Raw genomic sequence first — 19,827 nt, 5'->3', positions numbered from 1 at the left:
AACAGAAGCGTCGCGGTTTTTAAGGTGGACCGCATAGCGTCAATAAGAAGCTGCGAATAAGAAGCTGGATTCAGCCTCGTATATGTTTGGCCAGACCTGGTCCAGTCATGTACCGTAATTCACGGTGACATGTGGCCCAAGCAAAAGCTGATTGTGTGGGGCAGATCAGGGTCAAATATGTTTTGCTATATGGGTTGTTATGAGGAATACGCAACCGTTCACTAAAATCGTTGGTTTGAATAACATGACTTTGGTAGTAATCGATGTCTCGTAAGATACATTTAGTTTGTATGTGTGTCAGTCCAAACAATGCTAATAATCTTTTAAAATGTATATATTTGCGCACATGAAGTCCCTCTTCTAAAACCGTCCGAGAGAAAAAAAATACCAAGTCAAAGAGGTTCCAGCCATACCCGGAAGAATAACGAGTGGCGTCGTTGTGTTGCGTGAGGAAGAGTCTGGTAGGGCAAAATCCGAAATACTATCTAATAAACGGCGACTGCATGATAACCGGTTAGTTAGTTTTTCAGACAAGAGGGACGGGTGTCAGTGTGTTTTACGTGTTATTTTTTCTCACTGTATTTTCTTCAGTAACCTTATTCCAGGTTGTATGTTTATCTTTCTTAACTGGACTGTAGTTTCGTTTTTGTGGGTCGTTTGTATTTACAACTTGGGGTAATGTGCTGTTTCAACATTCAGGTCTATCACAAGTGTCCTGCTACAACGATGGCGAGTTATCCAACAGATAAGACAAGCGAAAGCGACAGCGACAGCAGCAGTAAGTAACTTAACATTATATAATTTTTGTATAAAAATAAAAGTTGTTTAACAATAATATTATTATTGTTTCATTTGGGGGACTTACTACTATTCGTGGTTTTAAAATTGGGATATTTGAATCACTTTTTATTGTTGTTATTTTGTCAGTACTGTCAGAAGAAGAAAAACATTAATGTTTCATATAACAGATGAAATGTATATTAATAAACTCATCTCTGCAAAAAAAAACAAACAAACAAAAAAAAACAACTGCCAGAATAGAGAAATAAATGTGATATGTGTATGCAAGCTTTATTGAGGAGTAGATTTCTAGCTAAACCAATGTGCCGGAAAACAACAGGAGAGTCAACATAACAATAAATAGAGGCGTACTCAAGTCTGTCATTTCATTCATTCATTTTCTTTTCAGCTTAGTACCTTTATTAATCAGGGGTCATCACAGCAGAATGAACCGCCAACTTATCCAGCACATGTTTAACACAGCCGATGCCCTTCCAGCTGCAACCCAACACTGGGAAACACCCCCACTTTCTTGCACACACTCACATACACTACGACCAATTTAGCTTATCCAGTTCACCTGTACCACATGTTTTTGGATTGTGGGGGAAACCGGAAAACACGGACGAAACCCATGCGAACACGGGGAGAACATGCAAACTCCACACACAAACACCACTGACCCAGCTGGGGCTCGAACCAGCAACCTTCTTGCTGTGAGGCAATTGTGTTACCCACTGCGGCACCAGGCTAAGTCTGTGAATTGGTCTGTTTAAAAAACTAAACTTCTTTTTCAAATATAAAGTACAGCGTGAAGTCATATTTGTTTTTATGATCTTCTTGAGATCAAATAATGTTTGTTAAAATGGTTTATGGGGATGTGCATGACACAATATAAAATGTCCTTGTCTGGCACACAGAGCAGAGGGAAATGATTTTTAGAGTGTTCATATCAGCTACATTCATGAGCTTTTCTCACTTATCAAAAGACAAAAAATAATGCCATAAGGATGTCTAAATCTTAGTTTAAACAAACAAAGCTAATACATGGAGACTTAAAAATAAAAAAAATAAAAAATGGAACAAATTTATTAAAACAAAAATAAGATTAAAAATGATTAACAAGATTCATTTTAACATGACATTAAAAGTCTTTTAATTAAATGCCATTAACTCTTGTCTCCATTCTTCAAACCAGTAGATTTGACCTATTTTCCAGCAAAAAGTGTTTAATAATTTATAATACAGTTTTATTTATGGTTTTAATTTATTTTAATGTAGACTGATCACTAATTCTTTTACATAATATAAAGCGTACAAGTCAGAATAAGTATGTTGTTTATTTTGTGCATAAATAAAACTATTAGGCTGAGTGATGCAATATTATTTCACCCATATTTTGAAGTTTTATTTTATCAAAGTTTAATTTCAGCAAAGTTTATTAAAAAGTAATACATGCAAAAAACTGTCTGTTTTAATGCTTCAATGTGTATATTTAGAAATACTATATAACACTGTAGTAACACTGCAGTAAGATTGTATATTGTAAATTTTTAAAATACTACATATATATATATATATATATATATATATATATATATATATATATATATATATATATATATATATATATATATATATAATAAAGATATGACCTTAGCATTCTCTTTCAGACATCAACAATGCGAAGAACAAAGAGGCTGAAACAAGAGACAAAAATAATGAGACAGAGACCTGCACAGACCAGGACGCTCAAGTCAAAGGTAGTTCTAGAAAAATTATGTTTGCAAACATGCTTTGTACAATAGGTTAAATTGTTGAGATAAAAGTAGCATTGTTATCCTGCAGTATTTAATGCCTGCAGATTAGAGTTTTAGGCAGTTTTCATCCTACTTTCCTGAAGTTTGTTTTGTACATTAATAAGTAAGGCATACTTATCATAATATTATGATTATGCAGGGTGTCCGCAGAGTCTTGAAAAGTATTAAAAGTTGATAAATCAATGTAGAAAAGTTTAAGGCCCTTGAAAAGTATTAAAAAGTCTTAAATGCTGTTTTGCAAGCTATTGAATTGTTTATCATTTTTAATTATGCAATGTATGGGTGTATGCAAAAGTTTTCCTGAATTAAATCTGTGAATATCAGGATGCTGTGTAGTTTAAGAAATCAATGAAATCCTACTAGATTTGACATCATGCTGCTTTGTTTACTGCAGTAACCAAGGCAACACCATAATTTCTGCAGCTCTATAAATGCCAGCCTGCTGAATTAGCTAGGTTTAATAGATTTTTTATTCAGTATATGAATAATGGTTTAGTTTTGGATTAGTTTCTTACATTAATATTTAGTAAATATACTGTAAGTTAAAATCTCGCCAGTGTTTCCAGTTGAAAACTAAAGTGGTTATAAGATCTTAAAATGTGCGGACATTTTTTTAAAAAAGGTCTTAAAAGGTATTGAGTTTCACTTTCTGATTCCTGTATATACTCTATCATGATACATGTGGCAGAAGAAGTCATTCATTTAAAAAATTGCAGATTTCCAGTCAGCGGGGGCTCAATTTGAAAATTCCAGTGGTGATTCGTCTGGGAATACGGGGGTAGACAGAGTGAAGAAAAAAGGAGGTACTTTGTATTTTTCCTGCTTTTCTTATGTGTTGTCATTATAAACAATTGGGTTTGAAATCGGAAGTTTGTTGTACATTTTACAGATGATGGCCAATCTGGGGATACTGAACATGTACATAAAGAAAAAGATGGTAGGTCTGGTTTGTAAGAGGTTGTGACCATTTTTTCTTTTTCAAATGAAAATAATTCTTGTTATAATGATCCCAGAAGTCAAGGATTATTTGTTATTTTGTGCAATATAAGTTGTTTGTTTTTTTTTTGTTGAGAAAAAGCTATTTCACATAAAGTATGCCATCAAATCTTCTTGGTGCATATCAGAATTTAATTTCTAGATGAGATCAGTTCCAATTAGAAATGTTGTTTCATTTATAGCTGTAAAAGCTGTTGTCTGTTTTGTAGATGTGATGCCAACACAACAAACCTGCTCTTCTGGATTTCAACAAAACGAGCAAGATCAGATCGGTTAGTGTCTTTCTAGTAGCACATCGCATTGTTGATGAGTAACAGAGAATGCACATAATGTTAAATACATCCCATTTTTTTGTCATGTAACAAAAATATATGAAGAAAATATATGATGTGAGGTCGAAGTTTTAGTGATCTCTGAGCAAGAGTGTAGGAAATCACTTACAGTGTGAAGTATACACTTAAAGCAAAATTTATTCACACACCTTCAGTATTTTTCACATTATCACTTTGGTATATGCACTATGGTTTTGAAAACAGAACTAAAATAGGGCAATAATTAGTGGTAAACTGTTTCACCTGATTCATCCTGAAAATGTCAGATAACATTGATCGAAAGGTGCAATATGGAATGGTTTATAATCAACCACATATTTCTCAGACTACTGTTGGGATGACAATATTTACACAAGGATCAATTCAGCCTGTACACAGGCAAACCTGAACTTTAGTATATTTCCAGACTCACTGCAGCAGCATCTTCACTTGCTTTTGTTTTTTTAATCCCATTTATGAACATTTCTAGGGTATAATATTTCACAGATTTCCTTTCTTTTTTTCCTTTCTTTACATACACATTTGAACAAGACTGTCCTGCACCTACTAGTTAAACAATAAAAATACTTAAGTCTCGTGTCTTAAAAGATTTTGGTCTAACTGTAAACTCATTGTTGGTAATGTAACAAAAAAATCAAAGGAAAACGTTTGTTTGTCACATAAATTAAACATTTCTTGTTTAATTTAACGAATATTACAGATTTGTGGTTTTGTTATGATTTTTAATGCCGTTTATGCTCCGTTAATGACACAGCACTTTCCTTTTTTGTAGTCAGACACACAGGGAAGACCACCAATGTCTCTCACGCTGGGAAGCAAGAGGATGCAAAGCACAACAGTAAATCCGGTAAAAGACAAGAAGGTATTTTCTCACGTGAATCCCAAAATAACAATGCCAGTGACTCACGACCCCCCATATTCTCTGAGGTGGTTATAAACATATGAACCTTGCACACATATCAGTAAGCAACAGGCTATTTATCGTTTCATTTTGGAGAACGCCACTTGGAGACTATCCTCCATGTTCAGTTGTGGCCTGGATTTATTTTGCATGTACACTGTAGGGATGGTATACAGTTTAACCCAAAGAATGACCAGTCTGTCAGATGAAGAAGGGCCGGAGTCAGAGATTTAAATAAATAAATAAAGTTTACTGAAGATAGTTTACAGTTTTATCAGCAGAAGCCAGCTTCAACACTCAATGAGTTCCTAGGCCGCTCTGCTTATAATCACCAATCAATAATAATTATACTCTCACATAACGTCATTAACTGCGTCATACTTATAGGTTTTCTAACCTGATTGGTTAAAACACAGATAGACTTGGAAAATTTTCACGTGGGGTTCGTGCGTACTGTAAGAGCCATTATGTTTTTTGTAATGCTGTTTTTGACCACTGGGTGGAGTGGGGGTTTGGAGGAGTATATAGGTAGACAAAGACTTAGAACAACAGGTGTGTAATTAGAGGGAAGCACAACATTTTTTGACCGTGTTTGAAAGAGCTTTATGGAGGCATTCAATGTGATTTTATGAGCATTTATATATCAGACTGTGAGTGGAAATTGAACCATAAGAACTGTCTGTGCAAAAAATAAATCTGATAAGCAGTATTTGGAGGATGATTCGTTTGTTGAGCTCTCACGCGTCAGAAACAACCCTACAACACCTCAAGTGACAAAATGGTCATTTGTGTCACTACATTTGTCAAAAAATGGCTTCTTTGTGGATAATCATGCATCATTTTTGGACTTTCTTGAGGAGCAGCCGTGATGAACTGAATGAATGAAACAAAGGTATGTGTAGCGCTACTTAATGAATGACTTTGTGTGCACACAATACCGTAAATCCAATGCATTGGTTGCTTAAGTTTTAAAGTTGCTTAGGAGGCAAACGATTTCAGCTGTGAATATGAGTTTAATGAATTGTGATGATGATGGTGCGGCTACCTGTGAACAGACAGAGACTATTGTGCCATTTGAGAAGTTTGAAACAGAGCATGTGAGGGAAAAGCGGCTCATTAAGCTTACTCCTAAGGCTTTATTGGAAAAATTGGAAACTCTGCAAAAGACACGAAAGTGTAAACTAAGCAAGGCAAAGAACTTAATGGCTATTATAAAGGATTTTATGTCCAACCGAGAATATGAAAAGGAGGTGCAGTGTTCCTTTGAGAAATTCATCAAATTGAGAGACGAAACAAAGGAAATGCACAATTCGGTGATGGTTCTTTTGCCCAGTGAAGAAAAGGAAAAACAACAAACATGGTTCAATGGAAAGATGTTGATTTGCGATGAGTTTGTAGATGATGTTGAGAAATGGTTGAGCGCTGAAAGTCAAGTTTCATGTACTGGTGTTGATGCAAGGGTATGTCAAGAGGATGTTAATCCAGATGATAGCATTTCCAACATATCCTCATGTAAATCCAGTAAATCATCCAGTAAGAAAAGTTCAAGCAGTGTACGTAGTGGGAGATCTTCTGCTGCTTCAGCACGAATCATGGCAGAGGCAGAGAAAGCTGCATTAATGGCGCGTGCAGCTGCTTTAAAGGAAAAGCATACTTTGGAGGTACAACAAGAAAAGCTGAGACATAGACAAGAACAGCTGGATATTGATGCAGAGATTGCAGCCGCTACTGCAAAAATTGCTGTTTTAAATAATCAGTCTCTCAAAACCTGCACTGATGATATGAATGCATATTGTGATAAAGGAACTGTTACTCTCAACCCTCATGCAGAGGCATATGTGCCAATAGAAGTCTCCCTGCAAGAAAGCTCAAGGAACGTGATTCAGCAAATTCACAGTGTGCCACAAATTGATCCTCATTTCACGTCACAAATGCAATCCTCAAGTGTAATGCAGAACAGTGATGGAATAATAACTTCGAACCTTTGTAGTATCTTGCAAAAACAAAATGAAATTACCACTCTGCTTGTACAACAACAACAATCCAGCACACTGCCTCAAAGAGATATTCCTGTGTTTGATGGCAATCCTCTGCAATATAAAACTTTTATGAGAGCATTTGAGCATGGAATAGAAGACAAAACCAAAAATAGTAGAGATTGTTTATACTTTCTGGAACAATATACACAAGGTCAGCCAAGGGAGATTGTGCGCAGTTGTCAGCATATGGATGCACAAAGAGGGTATGTGCAAGCTAAAGCATTGTTAAAGGAACATTACGGCAATGAATTCAAAATAGCTTCTGCATATGTAGAAAAGGTTTTGGCATGGCCTTCAATAAAATCTGAGGATGTAAATTCATTGCAGAGTTATGCTCTCTTTTTGCGTGGATGCTGTAATGTAATGGAAGAAATTGACTATATGGAAGAGCTAGAGATGCCAAGCAATTTGAAAACCATCATCATGAAGTTGCCTTACAAATTAAGGGAAAATTGGAGAACTGTTGCATGTGAGTTAATGGAAAGACGCAAGCAGAGAGCACGGTTTAAAGATATTGTGATATTTGTTGAACGTCAAGTTAAAATGTCATCAGATCCCTTGTTTGGTGATATCCAGAGTACCCAGCCTGTGCAACAGAAATCCCAACCTAAGACTAAAGTTAGAAACAGTTTTGCAACAACAGTTGTCACCAACAATAAATCAATTCAATGCTGTGAGACTGATATAAGATCAAAGGCCCAAGTTGTATGTTTGTGCTGCAAACGTGATCACTTATTGGAGCAGTGTACACAAATGCAAAACAAGCTGCATAAAGACAAATTGAACTTTCTAAAGGAAAAAGGTGTTTGTTTTGGCTGTCTTTCTTTTGGACACATAAGCAAAAGATGTGATAAGCGCTTGACTTGTGCAGTGTGTGGTCAAAAGCATCCCAGCATTTTGCATATCCAACAAAAGGAAAGAGTGTGCACTCAAGAACAAAGTCATTCATCTTTAAGTAGTGCACATGTTGCCCTCACAACATGTGGTCAAACAGGGGCCGGTGACGATGGAGACTGTGCATTATCAATTGTACCAGTTCAAGTCAAATCCAGTAAGGGACAAACAGTAATTCAAACCTATGCATTTTTGGATCCTGGCAGTTCTGCCACATTTTGTTCAGAACGCTTAATGCATAGTTTGAAATTAAAGGGAAAGGAAACTAATATTGTTTTGAAAACAATGGGCAATCAAAGGGCTGTTAATAGCACTGTTTTGACTGGATTGGAAGTGTCTAACCTTCTTGATGACACCTTTTATAGTCTTCCAGAAGTCTTCACTCAAGAAAGAATGCCTGTATCCAGAGACAACATTGTCACTCAAAAGGATTTGGAAAATTGGCCATATCTGAAAGGTGTTGAGATTCCTCAAATTCCTGCTGATGTGGATTTGCTGATTGGAGCAAATGCTTCCAGGGTAATGGAGCCCTGGGAGGTTATAAACAGCAATGGAGATGGACCTTATGCAGTTAGAACCCTATTGGGATGGGTTGTAAATGGACCACTCCAAGGAAGCAGGAATAAGGTCAAATGTTCAGGTGTGACTGTTAACAGGATTTCTGTAAGAAAATTGGAGGATATGCTTGGTAAACAATACAATCATGACTTTAATGAGAATTCTGTTGAAAAGAAGGAAATGTCAAGAGAAGAGCATGCCTTTATGGAAAAGGTAAGCAAGTCAATTGAGTTTCAAGATGGACATTATAAATTGAATCTTCCTTTTAGGATGGAAATTCCCATGTTGCCAAACAACCTTTGTGTGGCTAAACAGCGCTTAATTGGATTGAAAAGGAAATTTGAAAGAAACAAGATTTTCCATCAAGAATATAAAGATTTCATGGATGAGGTAATTCAACACGGTTATGCCGAAATAGTACCGTTGCATCAATTAAAACAGGATGAAGGGAAAGTTTGGTATATCCCTCACCATGGGGTTTATCACCCCAAGAAGCAAACATTAAGAGTGGTGTTTGATTGTGGAGCTGCCTTTAAAGGTACATCATTGAATGATCAGCTTCTGCAGGGTCCTAATCTGACAAATTCACTGTTGGGAGTTCTTGTGAGGTTTCGACAAGAGCCTATTGCATTTATGGCTGATGTAAAAGCAATGTTTCACCAGGTTAAAGTTGCAGAAGAAGATACTGACTTTCTTCGTTTTCTATGGTGGCCAGATGGTGATATCAATCAGGACTCTGTGGAATACAGGATGAAAGTGCATTTGTTTGGTGCTGTGTCGTCCCCAAGTTGTGCTTGCTATGCTTTACGTAGAACTGCTGAGGACAACAAAGATGACTTTCCTGAAAAGGTAATTGACACAATTCACACAAACTTCTACATGGATGATTGTTTGAAAAGTGTACCTTCTGAGGAAGAGGCCGTCTTGATGATCAAGGATCTCACAGATGTCTGCTTAGCAGGAGGTTTCCAGTTAATAAAATGGATCAGCAATAGCCGTATTGTGCTACAAAGTGTACCTGAAGAACACCGAGCCCAGGGCATAAAAATGATGGATCTGGACAAGGACCAGTTGCCAATGGAAAGAGCTCTTGGTTTGTGGTGGTGTGTTGAATCCGACACTTTCAATTTTAAAATAACTAGTAAAGATCATCCTTGCACCAGGCGGGGTGTCCTGTCAAAGGTATGCTCTGTCTATGATCCTTTAGGATTTTTGGCTCCATTCACTCTTACAGTAAAAATTCTCCTGCAAGAGTTATGTAGGATAAGATGTGGATGGGATGATCTGCTACCCTCAAATCTCCAAAGGCAGTGGTCTTTATGGTTAAAAGAGCTTGAGAAGATGGCAGATTTCAAGATGGACAGATGTCTAAAACCAGCAGGAATGGATGAACTTACCAACGTTCAGTTGCATCATTTTGCTGACGCAAGTACACTTGGATATGGCACTGTGACGTACCTTAGGATGGAGACAAAACATGATGTTCACGTAACATTCCTACTCAGTAAAGCTAGAGTAGCACCTTTGAAATCAGTAACTATTCCACGTCTTGAATTGACAGCTGCTGTGCTTGCTGCTCGAGTGGACAAAATGTTAAGGGCAGAGATGCAGTTTCCATTGGTTGATTCAGTATTCTGGACAGATAGTACGTCCGTGTTGAAATACATAAAAAATGAGGACAAACGTTTTCTTACCTTTGTCGCCAACAGGATCTCTGCAATAAGAGAAATTACAACACCATTACAGTGGCGATACATACCTACGACTCAAAATCCAGCAGACTGTTGCTCCAGAGGTCTGAAAGCAGATCAGCTGTTAACAAACAGAGAATGGATCAATGGACCAAGTTATCTGTGGAAACCAGTGGAAGAATGGCCAGCACAAATATTTGATTCTGCTCTTAAAGCAGATGATCCTGAAGTCAAGAGGAACATATGTGTAAATAGCACTCTTGTAAGTGAACAGTCAAATGCTACTCATAGGCTGATTACTCATTTCTCAGACTGGACAAAGTTGAAGGTTGCTGTTGCTTGGCTCTTGAAATTAAAGACAGTTCTGAAACAACGAAGTCAAAAGAGAAAGGAAATTCAAGCCTCTTTAGACTCTTCTGGAGTAACTTCTAAAAAGACGGAGAAAGAACTTCGAAAACTAACTGGTTCTGTGGTTACACCAAATTTAAGTTTGCAGGATTTGAATAAAGCTGAAGTAGCTATTGTTGCATTCAGTCAAAGGCAACAGTTTAAAAAGGAAATCGATGACCTGTCAGTTTCACCTGTTTCAAAAATAAGCCGAGACAGCAAGCTGTATAAATTGGATCCCGTCTATCAAGATGGTATTTTGAGAGTAGGAGGACGATTGATAAATTCTGCAATGCCGGAAGAAAGAAAGCATCCGATCATTCTGGCTAAGGATCAGCATATTGCCACGCTCATCTTGCGTCATATACACCAACAGTTAGGTCACAGTGGAAGAAATTATATGCTTTCAGAGCTGAGGAAAAGATATTGGATCATTAAGGGTAATGCAGCTGCCAGAAGGATTATATCGAGTTGTGGCCATTGTAGACGTTTTGGAGTTAAGGTGGGTGAGCAGAAGATGGCAGACTTGCCGAAGGAACGACTCCTTCCCGATTTGCCTCCATTTTCGAATGTTGGGGTGGATTATTTTGGTCCTGTGGAAGTTAAAAGAGGACGCTCCATTGTAAAACGTTACGGAGTCATCTTTACTTGCATGGCAAGTCGAGCAGTTCATCTGGAAGTCGCCTACTCATTGGACACTGATTCATGTATTAACACTCTTCGAAGATTTATCTGCAGACGAGGGCAAGTAACTCAAATAAGATCAGATAATGGTACCAACTTTGTTGCCGCAGAAAAGGAATTAAAGGAATCACTGAGATCATGGAATCAAAACAAAATTCAAAGGGCAATGCTCCAGAAAGGTGTCCAGTGGAGTTTCAATCCTCCAGGAGGTTCGCATTATGGTGGAATCTGGGAACGTGTAATCAGAATGGTCAAAAGAATTTTGAATTCCATCCTACATCAGCAGATTTTGGATGATGAAGGATTCCATACTGTACTATGTGAAATTGAGGCCATTCTAAATGATCGCCCAATAACTAAGTTGTCAGATGACCCCAATGATTTGGAGCCACTTACTCCAAACCATCTTCTTCAGATGAAAGGTAAACCAGTATTACCACCTGGATTATTTGAAAAATCTGAATTATACAGCAAGAGGAGATGGAAACAGGTCCAGTATATGTGTGACTTATTCTGGAAAAGATGGACAAATGAATATTTGCCTTTGCTTCAAGATCGGCAGAAATGGAATAAGGAAAGGAGAAACTTTGTTCCTGGTGACATTGTTGTCATTGTGGACTCGTCTGCCCCTCGAGGGTCTTGGTTAATGGGGCGAATTCTGGAGGTTTTTCCAGATAAAAATGGACTTGTTCGTTCTGTGCGAGTACAAACTAAAACCAGTGTACTTGAGAGACCCGTGACAAAACTTTGTCTGTTGTATGACAACATGGAAATATAATGGACTGATGGTAAAGACTGTTAAATTTGACACCTACACAGAATTGATTAATGCAATGTTTATAGTGTTGCTTTAATGGCTCTTTGTATGTACATTGTTGAATTGTTATGTCTACCTGCCATGTACAATTAGGGGCCGGGGTGTAAGAGCCATTATGTTTTTTGTAATGCTGTTTTTGACCACTGGGTGGAGTGGGGGTTTGGAGGAGTATATAGGTAGACAAAGACTTAGAACAACAGGTGTGTAATTAGAGGGAAGCACAACATTTTTTGACCGTGTTTGAAAGAGCTTTATGGAGGCATTCAATGTGATTTTATGAGCATTTATATATCAGACTGTGAGTGGAAATTGAACCATAAGAACTGTCTGTGCAAAAAATAAATCTGATAAGCAGTATTTGGAGGATGATTCGTTTGTTGAGCTCTCACGCGTCAGAAACAACCCTACAACACCTCAAGTGACAAAATGGTCATTTGTGTCACTACACGTACAATTCTGAACATTATCTTAAGCATAAACGTCAGACATCCACTTGACTGTTTAGAACTGACTTCAGACCTGTGAAACTGATCCACAATCAAATAGAACACACACACATAAGTTTCTTATCCATGACTTTTTGTATACCATTAAAAAACGGTATAATCTACATTCAGGCAGTTATATTATCCTTACTACACAAAGTCTATTTTGAATAAAAAATAGAATCACTTAAAAGAATTAATGGTAAAAATGGCTAAATCATTTTAGACATTTTAGATAGTATTAACTCATAGAAAGAACAATAAAAACAGTTGATTCCAGTTCTCAGCCTAGTTTGCTGGCTCCTGAAAAAGTTACACAGAGACAGGCGAATGCTCTGAACATTCTTATATTAAGCAATGTGTTAACTTATTCATTAGTTAAAATCAATTCACAGTTAAATACTCATTTAAATAATCAAATAATTATATTTGATAAAAACAATGAGAAACAAGATGATGAGGAAAAGATAAACTTTGATTCATGCTGAGGTGGATTGGAAGGTATGAATCCGAATCCTTCACATGAGTGCCATAAAGGTGTCAAAGTTTAACCAGGTGCCATAAAATCAGTGTGCTGTATCTGATGCTATTGTGTCTTTAATATAACATAATCACCAAAGGGGTCACAAAAAATCGGAAGACTGGCTTTTTATTTGCATGTTGTTTTTTTAAATGTTTATTATTAACATATTAACAATGTTACCATTAACTACTATTTTGTTCTTCAGTAGGTTGTGTATAAAATATGGTAGTTCTAATAGTTTAATAAAATAAAATGTGCCCCCCCCCCCCCTTCATTGTCCCCTGATCCCCACTTTGGACACGACTGCTATAGATGACAGAAATTTGGCTTTTTATTGTTTTGATGGGCTAGTGTATTTTATGCTGGATGACATGATCGTGTCATTTTAAAATTGAATTTCATTCATTTAAACTCAAAGGTGCATTATGGGAGTCAAGTTTCTGATATCTTTTTGGATTATGTTTGTTGTAATGCTTTGAGGGTCTTTTGTTGAACACAACACCTTATTATGATTGGGTTTGTAATCTGAAGTTTATTGTACATTTTAAAGTTGATACTCAATCTAGTGATTTTACATGTGTGGATACAGAAGTAGATGGTAGGTCCATTTATAAGAGGTTGTGACCATACTTTTCTACTTCAAACTGAATTAATTCTTGTAATAATGATCTTTAAATGAGGAGAAAAATGTAATGACCATTAGAGATTTGTAGGTTTTTGTTGCTGTTTTTAATGCTGTTTATGCTTTGTTAATGGCACCGCACTTTTTCTTTGTCTGATACAGGAAATACCACCAATCCCTCTCTTTTTGGATTATGTTTGTTGTAATGCTTTGAGGGGTTATTATTGCTCACAACACTATATTTTTCCCTCATCTGACACACAGACATGCCGAAACCGATTTCCAGTGGCTCTCATACCGAAAAACTGTCTTACTCTAAACCTAACACTCTGAAAACAGCAGATGAAGGGAAAGACCGTAAACCTGAGATTAAAGAAAAAGGTATTTCCTCTTGGAATAAGGCAGATTATTGCACTATATTGCTTTTCTATATTTGCTATGTCATGGTAACGTGTATTTGCAGAATGTAATCGCAGTATTTCATATTATTTATTTCCCTTTTGTAAACTTCATTGTACTTTCCTAAAGTTGGTTTTGTACATTTTTAAGTGTGTCATAATGATTGTATTATAATTTTGATATATGTGGCAAAAGAAGTCATTTGTACATTTGAAAATTTGCAGATTCACAGTCAGTGGGGGCTCAATTTGACAATTCCAGTAGAGGTATTTTGTATTTTTCAGGCTTTTCTTTTGTATTATCATCTATAAACGATTGGGTTTGTAAACTGAAGTTTGTTGTACATTTTACAGATGACGCCCAATCTAGGGATTCTATAAATGTGGATACAGAAGCAGATGGTAGGTCCATTAAGATGTTGTGACCATATTTTTCTTAATCAAACTGAATTGATTCTTGTAATAATGATCTTTAAACAGGGTGAAAAAACATTGTGTTTAGTTCAATGACTATTACAGATTTATATGTTTTTGATGCAATTTTTAATGTTGTTTATGCTCCGTTAATGACAGCGCACTTTTTATTTTTTCTTTGTCTCACTTTAATTTTTCTCTAAGAATAAGGCATATTCTGTCATTTATAAGCAGAGCGATCCGGTTAAGAATTAGAAAGTAGTGAGATTTAATAGCAACTCTCAAGAAAGTAGCTAAACCTGCTCTTTTATTGTTATTTTTACAGGTGTTGGTTCATCTGCTGATTCTGGTGAAAAGAATGTCACTTGTCCTAAAGAAGGTATTTTCTCCTAGAATAAGGAAAATTATAGCATTTCTTTGTTTTTATTTATTAATTTTTCTTTGAATAAGGCAGATTGTGAAGTTGAGTTATGACAATAAAAAACTGCCAATACTCTTATTTTTAATTACAGGCTTGCTAATGTTTTTTTTTTTTTGACTAGTGAAATTTAGCTTGTTTTTTAATGGGCTTATGTTTGTCATGCTGCAAGACATAAACATATTTTTGTTTTATAATGACAATGATGCTTGGTTGTTGCACACAGCACTTTATTCATTTTATTGTCTGACACACAGAGACGACAAAACTGATTCTTACTGCTTCTCAGATGGAAACTAAAACTGAGAAACAAGTGAACAAAAAGAGTCTCAGTAAATCTGGTAAGAGAGTTTTTTCTTTAAGAATAAGCCCGATTATTGCATCTACTGTCATTTATAAGCAGTCGGTTAAGAATCTAAAGATCTAAACATGCTCTTCTACTTTTATTTTTACAGGTGTTAGTTCATCTGGTGATTCTGGACAAGTTAAAGTAGATGATGGTATGTCTAAAGTTTTTTTTTTTGGTTTTATCTTTTACATTTTTTGTCCAAATTTTAAGAAAAAGCAGATGAAAATAAGTTCACTATATATAGCATGCGATTACAGCATGCATTTCCTCTTTTTGATATTTATTTTTGTATTTGAGTAAGGTAGAATGTGAGGTTGAGTTATGTGGTTGGATTTGGGTTGAAAAAGTAAACAGATTCAACAGCTATTCCAATTAAAATAACGATCACTACTCTATATTTACAGTTTGTCTAGTGATTATTCTTTTTAATATTATAGACAACGTGAATTTAACTAAAGACATTTTATATGCTAATATTTGTCATTCTGGATGACATAAATGTGTCCTTTTATATTTTCATGCCCATGACCAATGAGAGGCAGATCTCTATATCAAAAGTGCATTATGGGTGTCACGTTTCTGATATCTTTTTGGATTATGTTTGTTGTAATGCTTTGAGGTTCTTTTGTTGAACACAACACCTTATTATGATTGGGTTTGTAATCTAAAGTTTGTTGTAAATTTTACAGTTGATACTCAATCTAGTGATTTTACATGTGTGGATACAGAAGTAGATGGTAGGTCCATTTATAAGAGGTTGTGACCATACTTTTCTACTTCAAACTGAATTAATTCTTGTAATAATGATCTTTAAATGAGGAGAAAAATGTAATGACCATTAGAGATTTGTAGGTTTTTGTTGCTGTTTTTAATGCTGTTTATGCTTTGTTAATGGCACCGCACTTTTTCTTTGTCTGATACAGGAAATACCACCAATCCCTCTCTTTTTGGATTATGTTTGTTGTAATGCTTTGAGGGGTTATTATTGCTCACAACACTTTATATTTTTCCCTCATCTGACACACAGACATGCCGAAACCGATTTCCAGTGGCTCTCATACCGAAAAACTGTCTTACTCTAAACCTAACACTCTGAAAACAGCAGATGAAGGGAAAGACCGTAAACCTGAGATTAAAGAAAAAGGTATTTCCTCTTGGAATAAGGCAGATTATTGCAATATATTGCTTTTCTATATTTGCTATGTCATGGTAACGTGTATTTGCAGAATGTAATCGCAGTATTTCATATTATTCATTTCCCTTTTGTAAACTTCATTGTACTTTCCTAAAGTTGGTTTTGTACATTTTTAAGTGTGTCATAATGATTGTATTATAATTTTGATATATGTGGCAAATTTGTACATTTGAAAATTTGCAGATTCACAGTCAGTGGGGGCTCAATTTGACAATTCCAGTAGAGGTATTTTGTATTTTTCAGGCTTTTCTTTTGCATTATCATCTATAAACGATTGGGTTTGTAAACTGAAGTTTGTTGTACATTTTACAGATGACGCCCAATCTAGGGATTCTATAAATGTGGATACAGAAGCAGATGGTAGGTCCATTAAGATGTTGTGACCATATTTTTCTTATTCAAACTGAATTGATTCTTGTAATAATGATCTTTAAACAGGGTGAAAAAACATTGTGTTTAGTTCAATGACTATTACAGATTTATATGTTTTTGATGCAATTTTAATGTTGTTTATGCTCCGTTAATGACAGCGCACTTTTTATTTTTTCTTTGTCTCACTTTGATTTTTCTCTAAGAATAAGGCATATTCTGTCATTTATAAGCAGAGCGATCCGGTTAAGAATTAGAAAGTAGTGAGATTTAATAGCAACTCTCAAGAAAGTAGCTAAACCTGCTCTTTTATTGTTATTTTTACAGGTGTTGGTTCATCTGCTGATTCTGGTGAAAAGAATGTCACTTGTCCTAAAGAAGGTATTTTCTCCTAGAATAAGGAAAATTATAGCATTTCTTTGTTTTTATTTATTAATTTTTCTTTGAATAAGGCAGATTGTGACGTTGAGTTATGACAATAAAAAACTGCCAATACTCTTATTTTTAATTACAGGCTTGCTAATGTTTTTTTTTTTTTTTGACTAGTGAAATTTAGCTTGTTTTTTAATGGGCTTATGTTTGTCATGCTGCAAGACATAAACATATTTTTGCTTTATAATGACAATGATGCTTGGTTGTTGCACACAGCACTTTATTCATTTTATTGTCTGACACACAGAGACGACAAAACTGATTCTTACTGCTTCTCAGACGGAAACTAAAACTGAGAAACAAGTGAACAAAAAGAGTCTCAGTAAATCTGGTAAGAGAGTTTTTTCTTTAAGAATAAGCCCGATTATTGCATCTACTGTCATTTATAAGCAGTCGGTTAAGAATCTAAAGATCTAAACATGCTCTTCTACTTTTATTTTTACAGGTGTTAGTTCATCTGGTGATTCTCGACAAGTTAATGTACATGATGGTATGTTTTTTTTAATCTTTTTTTTTACTAAATTTTAAGAAAAAGCAGATGAAAATAAGTTCACTATATATAGCATGCGATTACAGCATGCATTTCCTCTTTTTGATATTTATTTTTGTATTTGAGTAAGATAGAATGTGAGGTTGAGTTATGTGGTTGGATTTGGGTTGAAAAAACAAATAGATTCAACAGCTATTCCAATTAAAATAACGATCACTACTCTATATTTACAGTTTGTATAGTGATTATTTTTTGTAATATTATAGACAACGTGAATTTAACTAAAGACACTTTATATGCTAATATTTGTCATTCTGGATGACATAAATGTGTCATTTTATACTTTCATGCCCATGACCAATAAGAGGGAGATCTCAGTCTCAAAGGTAAATTAAGGGTGTCACGTTTATGATATGTTTTTGGATTATGTTTGTTGTAATGCTTTGAGGGTCTATTATTGCTCACAACACTTTATATTTTTTCCCTCATCTGACACACAGACATGCCGAAACCGATTTCCAGTGGCTCTCATACCGAAAAACAGCCTTACTCTAAATATGAAACTCTGAAAACAACAGATGAAGGGAGTGACAGGAAGCCTGAGATGAAAGAAGAAGGTATTTCATCTTGGAATAATTTTTGCAGATTATTGCACTTTATTTCATTCTTTATTTGCAGGATGAGATCACAGTATTAGTAATATTATTATAAGTATTAGTAGTAGTAGTAGTAAGAGTAGTAGTAATAGTAATAATATTAGTAATAATAAAAATAAACGTCCATAAAATTCCAGTAAATATTGTTTGCAGTTTTAAAAGGAGTGTTCTTACATTCATATAAAAGCTGTCTGTGTTTTATACACCAGAATTACCTCAACACTCCCCCTATTCTGGACTTCCACAACAAAGACCACCACAGATCAGAGAAGGAACGGATAATAGTGAGTGGTTCTTTGTTTCTTTCCCAAGAATTATAATGACTATTGGATGACTTTGCAGAGACAGTAATTTAATATCTTCCCTTCTTACAGATCTGCCATGGATTGGAATTTTTGTTGTCCTTGTATCTGTGGTTTGTGGTTATTATCTGCACTTTTCTGGCTCGACACCAAACAAAATACCAAAACAGCTTGATATGGTGGAAGTGTTCAATCAGGAAATGGAAAAACTTCAGGCCAGCTTCCCTAGTCAGCGTCAAGAGCTCTGGAAGAGAAGTCTTATACACATCAGACGCCACTTAAAGACTGAGCATCCCACTGAACCCGTCAGCCTTATTCTGACCTCTGGCCATAGAGCCGAAAAGACGCTTGGTTGTCTGGCTCAGTGTTTAGCTCAAGCTTTTTCCACTACACGAAACTCTACATTTTTGAGCATTGACGGAAAAGCCAAGACATCACTAGACAGCGATCAGGTCAAGCTGGACATCGACAGTGAGTTAACTAAAGCGTTTGAGAGTGAAAAGTTTGCAGCAGTTATCCACCGTTTCGAGGAGCTTCCTCCTGGATCCACGCTCATCTTCTACCGCTACTGTGACCATGAAAATGCTGCTTTTAAAAATGTCTTCCTGGCTTTTACTGTAATGCTCGATGCTGAAGCGGAAGTGCCATCCAATATCAATCTTGGAAGAATCGAGGAAATGGTTCAAGATCATGTAAAACAGAAGTTTGTCTCCTCTGACAAGTCAGCGGTGTTTAATCAAATGGATGTGGACAAACTGAGCGGACTGTGGAGCAGAATTTCACATCTCATCTTGCCGGTGGTCGCAGAAAAGAGAATTGAGCAACAGGGCTGTGGAGCCTGTGATAAACCTTTCTGAAATCAGCTAGATTTTTATTTTTTGCACAAATTAATACTTCAGACCAGACTCAAGCATTGCCGCTGAAAATAAAGGTCTATGGTTGTCTGGTAACTCTGTGGATGATGGGCCTCACTTAAAAACATTTCAGTTTAATTATAAATTAGCTTCAATAGAAGACTTTAATGAAGTTTTCCCATTTGTATAGCTGTACTATATTTTCTTGTACATCTGTTATTGTTTAAATTGTTTTAAAGTTATTTTTAATCTGTAAATGAAACGGATAAATGAACAGATATTTGATGCCTAGCTTTTCCTGCTTTAGACAAAGTTAATGTGCCTTAATAAATTACTTTGTCTATTCGGATTTTGTTTACGTGATTCAAATGGTAAATCAGGAGACACACCAGACGAGTAAACGCTTGATAAGGTAGTAACG

At 35.7% G+C, this 19,827-nt stretch overlaps 1 protein-coding gene across 25 annotated transcripts; it reads left to right on the top strand.

The window, feature by feature from the left end:
- Nucleotides 1-409: 409 nt before the first annotated feature.
- On the top strand, nucleotides 410-19,755 carry zgc:112962. Of its 25 annotated transcripts, XM_021478252.3 has the most exons (24): nucleotides 410-461; nucleotides 592-605; nucleotides 700-778; nucleotides 2,454-2,543; nucleotides 3,317-3,403; nucleotides 3,490-3,537; nucleotides 3,806-3,868; nucleotides 4,701-4,790; nucleotides 13,794-13,910; nucleotides 14,153-14,194; nucleotides 14,282-14,329; nucleotides 14,667-14,720; nucleotides 15,017-15,100; nucleotides 15,215-15,259; nucleotides 16,136-16,252; nucleotides 16,487-16,528; nucleotides 16,616-16,663; nucleotides 17,000-17,053; nucleotides 17,352-17,435; nucleotides 17,550-17,594; nucleotides 17,960-17,980; nucleotides 18,095-18,211; nucleotides 18,460-18,534; nucleotides 18,625-19,755. In XM_021478252.3, exons 3-24 carry the CDS (start codon nucleotides 727-729, stop codon nucleotides 19,407-19,409), a joined length of 2,208 nt encoding a protein of 735 aa, XP_021333927.1. In that variant the 5' UTR covers nucleotides 410-461; nucleotides 592-605; nucleotides 700-726; the 3' UTR covers nucleotides 19,410-19,755. The 25 variants fall into 25 exon arrangements, with proteins under 25 accessions (XP_021333927.1, XP_073765535.1, XP_073765530.1 ...); XM_073909434.1 differs by lacking the exons at nucleotides 592-605; nucleotides 4,701-4,790 and adding an exon at nucleotides 13,458-13,505; XM_073909429.1 differs by lacking the exon at nucleotides 592-605 and having other exon boundaries at nucleotides 4,701-4,775.
- The last annotated feature ends 72 nt before the right edge of the window (nucleotides 19,756-19,827 follow it).

Source organism: Danio rerio, chromosome 8 (genome assembly GCF_049306965.1).
Source record: "Danio rerio strain Tuebingen ecotype United States chromosome 8, GRCz12tu, whole genome shotgun sequence".
In the NCBI taxonomy this organism is placed as follows: Eukaryota; Metazoa; Chordata; class Actinopteri; order Cypriniformes; family Danionidae; genus Danio; species Danio rerio.
This window is presented reverse-complemented; position numbering and strand designations above follow the sequence as displayed.

Coding starts and splice junctions, on each gene's coding strand:
- zgc:112962 (XM_009303894.5), top strand. CDS start 727: ATGGCGAGTTATCCAACAGATAAGACAAGCGAAAGCGACAGCGACAGC. Junction 14,330..14,666: donor TGTGGATACAGAAGCAGATG/GTAGGTCCATTA, acceptor TTATTTTTACAG/GTGTTGGTTCATCTGCTGAT. Junction 15,101..15,214: donor AAAGAGTCTCAGTAAATCTG/GTAAGAGAGTTT, acceptor TTATTTTTACAG/GTGTTAGTTCATCTGGTGAT.